The 9,068-nt window shown below is 42.2% G+C and overlaps 1 protein-coding gene across 1 annotated transcript in view; it reads left to right on the forward strand.

The window, feature by feature from the left end:
- Positions 1-4,231: 4,231 nt before the first annotated feature.
- The window catches only part of Mfn1 (mitofusin 1), a 44,835-nt gene continuing 39,998 nt past the window's right edge, over positions 4,232-9,068 (forward strand). Inside the window, exons 1-3 of the mRNA XM_028763430.1 lie at positions 4,232-4,331; positions 6,397-6,515; positions 8,635-8,770. Coding sequence (XP_028619263.1) covers positions 6,404-6,515; positions 8,635-8,770 — 248 coding nt within the window. The 5' untranslated portion in view covers positions 4,232-4,331; positions 6,397-6,403. The remainder of the gene's footprint in view (positions 4,332-6,396; positions 6,516-8,634; positions 8,771-9,068) is intronic.

A 9,068-nucleotide genomic window follows, 5' to 3' on the forward strand; every position in this document is an offset into this window, starting at 1 on the left:
TCAATTTAGGTAGAAAGCACAGATCTGAATTCTAGCACTTGGGAGACTGGGACAACAGGTTTGTGAGTTCTAAGCCAGCCTGAAACCTAAGTATTGGGACCCTATCTCAAAGAATGGTAAGGCAGGAAGGGGAGAAAGGGAAGGAAATCGTCACATTTACTATAGAAACATTCATCACATTTCCCCATATAAATCATGCTTACTGTGTCTTGCTTCTGAAAGTCTCTCCAACAGATTACAGATGTACAAAACTACTTTCCTACCAATTTTTTTCTTTTAAAACATTTACTTCATGTGTATGGGTGTCTTACATGTACATCTGTATACCATTTACATGTCTTGTGTCTGTGGAGGTCAGTAGAGGACATTGTTTAGGATTAGGTGGGGTAACTGTTGACTGTCTAGCTAGCCATTTTATGCTGTTAATAATGTTATAAGGAAACTTTTTCATGTGCTGTTACTAGGAAGCTTTCTCATTCTCTAGTAGATTGAAGATTCTGTTATATTCTGTGCTTTGGTGTTCTTGGAGGTCAGATATATATAGTAAGCCACAATGAGCTTGGCCCCGAACCAACTGCCCAGCAGCACCCATGTTTGAGGTTTTATGGTTTCTTGCCTTTATAAGCTACCCTTGGGATGGACCCCAATATAAAAGAAACACCTGCACCAATATAAGAAACTTCCATTTTGTGTGGGATAAAGTAGGGGTTCAATAAAGTTTAAATTCCTAAGACCTCCCTGGGAAATGACATCCTACTTGGCAGAAAGAGACATGTACATAGGTAACTGACATCCTGGTTGACACGTTAAGACACTTATATTAGGCAAGGCAAGTCTCTTGTTACAGTTGATACCCCAACCAATGGGAACAGGATAAATGTACAACAAAGACATATTCCTAAGGAAATCCTCTATCCCTAAATCCTGATTGGTGAAACAACTTGGCACAGATGTTTGTGGATTTCAAGGCTTAGAAGATCTCTAGGATTCTGGCTTGTGGTCACAGACAACTCTCTGGTCTGGTCTGTGGCTCTGATTGATCAGTCCTCGGGCTTATGCTCAATAAACCATCCCTGTTTGACTGCTATCAGTGTTGGTGAGGCTTGTGACTCCTGGACCCCAAATAGGCATCACATCCCCTGAACTGGAGGTACTGACAGCTCTGAGATGCCATGCTGAGTGCTGAGAATCAAATCTGGGTCCTTTGGAAGAGCAGTTAGTGCTCTTAACTGCTGAGCCACGTCCCCAGCCTTCTACCTATTGGCTTAACACGCCTCCTATTTTATTTTTTTATGTTTAAGGTTTTTATCCATCTGAATTTCCTGGTGTGTATGTGTTTCAAGTTCAATTTTTGTTTGTTAATTGAAGTGAATCAACATCTTGTTTTTAATCAAAATTCCAATCATTCGATTTTACCAATGACGACTTGGGAGCTAGATGCTGTGGTGAAAGCCTGCTAGCTCAGAGAGGCAGAGAAAACACCCAGCAGACCTTCCTCCTCAGCTCCTTCCCCATTCCCAAAAGAAAGCTCTCCTCCTCCACACTGTCTGGAATGTACCTCCCTTCTACTTCCTGTGCATCCATCTATCCTCCTGATTTCCTCTTACACTGTTTTTTTTTTCCCCTATGTTTATTTCCGGTTAACTCATTGCTTGCTCTGCCTCTTGACCTATGGTTGACTTTATTTAATCCTGTTTCCAGTCATCAGAAAGCTCTTGGATTAAAGGTGTGCTCTAGGGAAGAGCCACACCACAACTAAAAACGGGTTTTCCCAGTAAATACCATATTTTCCAAGTAAATATTTCGGGGTTCACAGTGGGATCAAATAGCCAGAAACAACTTCTCCAGTAATATTAGTAATTCATTTTCCCATAGGGACTCATGATACCAATTTTTATCATGTATCAAGTATTAGAAGTTAGCAATGCATATTTCTATCAGGCAGAGTAAATGCTATTCCTAGCTTTTTGAGAGTTATCTTAGTGATTGTTATAATTTATCTTCTATGTAAATTTAGGAATTTACCACAACTCTCAATTAGCTTATAAGAATTTCAGGAGGAATTGCAGTAAGGAATGACAAGATGACTCAGTGGTCTCTGACCTTCATATGGGCCTGACTGACCAATCATTTAGAAGGTAGAAAGAGCAGAACACAGGAAGAAACTGCCTGCACACCTCACTGTTCACTCCCACTCCAGAGTCTCCAGTCTCCCTTTTCAGGGACTGCCACATTCCCATAGAACAGTCCTTAAAATAAAGGTCTTAGCTTCTGTGCCACAACTGAAATACAGCAACACTTCTATAGCAAAGTATGAAATTGCTCTTGATCATCTGCATGTAAGATTAATAGTTTTAGGGTTATTTTTTTAGAAATAATTTTTGTCTTTTATTTTTTGAGACAGGCTGGCCTTGAGATAATCCTCCTGCCTTCCCTTTCCAGATGCTGGGATCAGCAAACTATCATGCCTATGCCACCCTATCCCCTAGATGATGATCTCACTATATTGTCCAGAGTTAGAACTCCTGGGCTTGAACAATCTTTCGGCTTCAGACTCCTGGTAGCTGCTGTTACACATCTGCTACTGATCCCTATTCTGGAAAACACTTTTGATACAAAGCTGGGCATGTAGCTCAGAGGTAGAGTGTTTGAGATGTAAGACTTTGGGTTCAACCTACAGCACTAATTAAAAATAAAAAGAATAAAGCATTATGTGAAATCTCTTTCCACCCAATACCTACATCAACCAAAGTAACCTCGTAAAATATAAATCAATTCAGAGTTTGGTGGCACACTTCTTTAATCCCATCATTTGGGAGCTTCAAGTTAGTGAGAGCTACAAGGGGAAGACCTTGCCTCAATGCAAACAAACAAACAAATAAATATCAATTTTATTATTCTCTTAGCCAAAAGTTTTCCATCATACTTAAAACCCAATTTCTGCAGGATGCGGTGTGCACACAAACATAACACCAGCCCTTAGCAGATTTCAGCAGAATTTCAAGTTTAAGGCTCATCTGGGCTACATAGTGAGACCCTGTCTTAAAACTCAAACTTAGCTTTTATGATTCTACACCTGCCTTCCTTCCAACGTTTATTTCTCTCACCCTCATCTTTCCAACACTCCACCTGCTTGTCTTTTATTTCATCCATCTTACCACTCACTGTCCTTCCTATGTGTCTTTGGACTGTTTTTCTCCAGATATTCCTAGTGACAGTCCTGGAAAGACCTGAGAAATGACATCCTTTCAGAAAACACACACCTATTTGGTTCCACCTTTCTCATTGTTCTTCAGACACTCTATCCCCTTGCCCTGATTTTTTTCCATAATAGTAAGCACAGTCTAAAATGATCTCATTCACTGTATTTGCTTGATAGTTACCTATCCAATAGAACCACAGTTTTTATTTATCCAGCTCTTGCAGGCTCATCAGTGTTTTAAGCACTTTACACCCTAACCCATTTGCTTTCCCACAATTCATAAAGTAGGCATTTCCAGTACTTTATAGATGAGGCACCTGCCATTCAGAGATGAAGGGGCTTCCTTTGCAAAAGCATCTCATTTGCTAACTCTAGAAAGAAACTCTCAGGACACCTGCTGTGGAAGCTCTCCTGGAAGGTAGAACATGTAGAGTCCTTGGGCTTCACCCTTGACCAATGAATCAATGATTTAACAAGATTCCCAGGTGATTCCTAACAAAAATTTAAATCATCGACAAATTAATTTTCTTAAGTAACATCTCTTACAGTAAGTAGACACACGCAGTCAAAATGTTGACTTTTCCCCATTGGCTTGATAAGCATCTGTGTGGTTTCGGGGCACCCCCACTTCTCTCACCACTTCTCCACACCCTAAGATAACTATGCACATTTTTTCATACTTGGCGCCTTTGAGCTTTGAAAACTCTGAAGGGAAAAACTAAGGAGTGGAGTTGTAAGATGGAACAGAAAACAGCCCTGTGGTTAAGAGACCCTGCCCAAAACAAACCTCACCTTCTGCCCTGAAGGAAAATGGCGCCCTCAATATATGCAGTTCCGGTCGCAGAGCGACAGCCAATAGGAAATCCGAACCACCGGAAGTGGCCGCCCCTAGCCCCTCCTCTGGGCGCCTCCCCTCTCTCGGGAGGATGAGACAGCCAGGGGGCTGTGGTGGAGCTGTGGTTGCTGGGTGACAGTGGAGAGCAGGGACGGAGTGAGTGTCCGCTGGCGGGTGGCGACGCCCGGGGTGACCTTCGAGCTCGGGACAGGCGCAGCGCGAGCGCCCTGACGGGCCGGGGCGGCGAGCCGGACAAGAGCGACGGGCGGCCAGCCTGTGGGAAGGCCTGTCCAGGTAGGAATCCACCCGGCTGGGCAGGCTCACGGCCCACGCGGCTTCCTTTCCCCACGCACCTCCTCCGCGCCGTCACTTCAGGGTTCTGGAGGGAACCACCCTCGTGGTGGCCATGGCGCTTCTTTTCGCGCACACCAGCATTAGTGTGTGATTGTCTTTGGTGGCTTTTCAAAGGAGCTTCCAGGTAGAACGTCTTTTACTTTAAATCTAACATTCCTTTAAGTTTGGGGACTTGTGGCTTGAAGCCTTCGTGCCTCCTTTAAGTCTTGACTAAGGAATTGTGACGAAAGCTGCTGCCTTCTGGATGCCTGTACTGCATTGTGACCCGGGCATTTTATTTTCTATCTCTACACCGCTAACTGGAAAAGTTAATAACTTAGTTATGGTTTGAGATCTTGGCTTCCTCTCACTAGCCTAGTTCCCTGAAGTGCTTAGGAATCACATGCAGACACAGCTTAGCTAAACTAGTTTCACCTTCACTCAAGGAAAATAAATTAGGAAATACAACAAGATTTTTTGTCACTGGCTTTTACCAATTTTACATTTATTTACATATTTACTCTTCCAGGACTGAAGATTGAGCCCCTCACAGGTCTCATGCTAGGCAAGTGTCACTGTACCCCTAAACCCGTTTCTGTACGTTTCTTTTTGAGACAGAATGGCACTAAGGGACCCAGACAAGCCTTGATCTCACTCTGTTGTCTCTGTAGACTTGAATTTTCAGATTTTCCAGTGTTAGGTAACACGAGGGGAGGCAAATTTCACCTGTGTTAGTGGGAAATCACCCAAGAGTAGTCTTTGGTTTCTGACTAATGGTTTCTGTAAATATACTAAAAAGTATTTGATCTATTTGGTCAGGTTAATTTTTGCTATTAGGGAATTGAGGCATGAACTAGCAGGTATCAGAATAAGCATGGTTTTAAAATGTTTGTTTTTAGGTTTTTTTGTGTGTATGTTTTTCCTGTGTTTATGTATGTATGTTTAACCACAGTTCCTGTCCAGTGCCCTTGGAGGTCAGAATAGGGCATAAGATCTCCTGGAACTGGAGTTACAGGTGGTTGTGAGCTACCATGTGGGATCCGGAAACCCAATTTAAGTCCTGAAGAGCAACAAGTGTTCTTAAGCGCTGAGACATCTGCCTAGCCTCAGAAACATGTACAGTTCTATTTTTTTTGTTTCTTATTTGATTTTGAGACAGGCTTTCTCTGTGTATCCCTTACTGTCCTGAAACTTGCTCTGTAGACCAGGCTGGCCTTGAACTCAGAGAGATCTGCCTGTCTCTTGAAGTGCTGGGACTATGTGCCACCACTGCCCACCATTGCCCTGTTTATCATATGGTTTTTAAAACTACATTTGATTTATGTGTGGAGGTGTTAGACTTTCACAGTTTGTGTTTGGAGGCAGAGAACAACTTGCTAGAGTTGGCTCTCTCCTTCGACCATTTGGTTTCTGGGAGATTGAACTCAGGTCCTCAAGCCTAGCTGTACAGCCTTTACTGGTTGAGCCATTTTGAGGGATTCAGAGTTTTTTGTTTCTTTGAGCTTTTTGTTTTGAACAAGGTTTCCCAAGGCTGGCCTCCTTCAGCGTCCTCACTGCTGGGATCACAGGTGTGTGGTACCACACCTTCTTTATCATTCAGCTTCTTTTTTTTTTTTTTTAAATTATTTCATGTGTATGGGTATTTTGATTGCATGTATGTGCAACCAAATTTTGACACACCATGTGTGTACCTGGTGTCTGTGGAGGGCAGAGAGGACATCAGAACCCCTGGAACTAGAGTCCTAGTCAGTTGTGAGCTGCCATGTGGGTGCTGGGAATAGAACTGGGTCCTCTTGAAGAGCAGCCAGTTTTCTTTAACTGCTGAACCACCTCTTCATGCCCCTTATTATTCAGTTTAAGTAGAGCTTTGGAGATGAGGAAAGTCCTGCTATGTTTTGTTGCCCATGTAAAACTGGATTTCCTGGCTTTAGTGTACCTCCTGCTTCAGCCTGCCCAGTAGCTGAGACTCCAGGCCTTTATCACTCAGAGGCTAATTATTGCTTTTCTAACTGTTTTCTCACCCTAGGTGCATAATGGCAGAGACTGTGTCTCCACTGAAGCACTTCGTGCTGGCAAAGAAGGCCATAACTGCAATCTTCGGCCAGTTACTGGAGTTTGTTACGGAGGGCTCACATTTTGTTGAAGGTTGGTATCTCTTGAACTAGTAAGATTACTGTTGAAAATGTGTACAAGTGTTTTACTATTTCAACTTTAGTTCTTTATTTTACCTTTTTAAGACGAGGCTTGCCTTGAAATGGCTGTGTAACTTCCAATGGCTGTAAACTCCTGATCCTCCTGCCTCTGCCTCCTGAGTGCTGTGTGCACACACAGGTGTGTGCCCTGCTCAGGTTTAGTTTTGGAATTCACATTGTTCTTTCTGTATTCTGGGAACGATGCCATAGTGACTGAAAACAGTTTCACAGTTAAGAAAAGAGTAAGGTACTAGTGTGAGTGTTTCATGATAGTAAAGATTTCTTTACTCTCCTAAGATTAGTAGGTAAGTGAAACTTATTTTAAAGGCATGGTGAAGATAAGCAGCTTGCTCAAGGTCACCAAGCAGTCAGGCAGTCTGTATGCAGCCATTACTGTCTCCACCCCAGTCTGTCAGCTCTCTCCTTTGTGAGATGTAATTGCTTTGTGGGAGGATAAATGTTTACCTTCTGTTTGTGTAACTGCTCAAAGGTAGCCCCAGTTGTCTCACCACCATATATTAATTTGGAGAGAGCCATTGGAATGCCTTCAGGTTTTTATGATATCTGTCTGTTAGGTTTACAATGAAAAATGAATTCTTAGAATATCTCCAATGACCATGGGGAAGCATTTAATTTCTTTGTTGAAAAAAACACCCCCTTTTCCTATAAATCTCTGTAACCAGATTTTGAGCTTCTTAAGTCTGGAACTTTAAGTATCTCCAGTTCCAAATGTAACATAATTTAAGTTTCACTGAGTGAAAAAATTAAAAAATTTGTTTCCAGTTTGGGAAGAATTTGAGCTAACAGTGACTTGTGAAAAATATTGTTTCTTATACTTGATAAACTGAAGTTAAATTTAGTAATGTTGTGTTTTGCATCCTGTCAGTTGTAGATTGAACACTATACTGGGAGCTAGTGAAAAGGCAGGATTTAGAATCTGAATTTACTTTGACTTAGAAAAAAGGCTAGGAAATGGGAGCATAAATCAGGAAGCATCAAATGAGAAACAGCAAGGACTGTAGCACTTAAGACTTTACAAATTGCAACCGTGGCTTGGAGGTGCAAGAGTTGAAGGTCCTCAGAAACAGAGCACGTTCAGTACCAGTCTCTCCATCACTCACAAATTGCAGGTGTTTTATGAATGTTCTTGAAATGCAGGGTGAGGTGTGAGAAGCTTCAGTTAATCACTTGAGCACTGGTTAGTTTTAAATGGGGCAGAAAGACACAGGAGCTGTCTCTCTTACTGCTGGAATGAGAAAACAGTGAATGAGGCTCTCCTTTTCAAACCCAGGACCTTGGATCACCTTCCATCATTGGTAGTGTTTAGAGGACAGTTACCTCCACTTGAGTTCAGTCTGTAAATACCTTTCTACTTTTTCTTACTCATGGACTATTGTGTTTCTTCCTGTGGGAATCCACATGTGAGGAGGTAGCAAGGGCTTGCCTAGCTCACAGACTTATCCCACCTTATTAACTTCACAGCTCAGCATGTGGAAGTCCTTTCCAGCTTAAGATTGGATTGAACAAAAATAGATGGCTATAAATTTCTTATTTCTTCTTTAAAACTGTATTTGTGCTTCATATATGACTTGTATTTTCGAGCCTTACGGAAGTATTAAGTAATCCCTTTGACTGAGTCCTTGAATTTTATTTTGGTTTGTTGTTGTTGTGTTTTTTGTTTTTGATTTTGTTTTTTGAGACAGGATTTCTCTGTAGCTCTGGTTGTCCTGGAACTCTTTGTAGATCAGGCTGGCCTTGAATTTAGAGAGACCCACCTTCCTCTGCCTCACTTCTGGGACTCAAGGTGTGTGCCACCACGCCCAGCCCTTGAAATTGTTAATAGTCTTGAAATTCTTTAAGGCAGGGATAATCCTTGCAGAGGGCATTTACATTTTGACCAAATACCCTGACACACACATTTAAAAAAAAGTAGAAAAACTCCAAATACTCAGATACCATGAACATTTTTATTTTTCAAGTGACATGGTATATAAAACAACCCATGTATACAGTTGTATGACTAGCAGGATTTATTTTATATCACTTTATCTAATACCATTTCAACTTTGAAGCAACATACAGGAATCCAGAACTTGATCGAATAGCAACTGAGGATGATCTGGTGGAAATACAGGGCTACAGAAACAAGCTTGCTGTCATTGGGGAGGTGCTGTCTCGGAGACATATGAAAGTGGCATTTTTTGGCAGGTAAGCCATTATTGTTTCATCTGAGGTTCTTTGCACAGTCACCTTTTCGTGCTCATACCCAAGCTTGTCTGATGACTCGGTGGGTTGCGTTTCTCTTGCTCCTCCCCACAACAGTTTCAACTGGGGTTAAGTATTGCAGCTATTAGCTTTCCATCTCTCACTGAAAATGGGCTTTGTGAGAGTTGGTATACTTTTTACAGACTCATCTCATTAAGGATTGGCTGCACACCCTCCCTCCCTCTCTCCCTCCCCCTTTCTCCCTCCCCCTTTCTCCCTCCCTCCCTCCCTCCCTCCCTCC

The sequence above is a fragment of the Grammomys surdaster genome, unplaced genomic scaffold (assembly GCF_004785775.1).
Source record: "Grammomys surdaster isolate TR1022 unplaced genomic scaffold, NIH_TR_1.0 62, whole genome shotgun sequence".
Classification (NCBI taxonomy): domain Eukaryota; kingdom Metazoa; phylum Chordata; class Mammalia; order Rodentia; family Muridae; genus Grammomys; species Grammomys surdaster.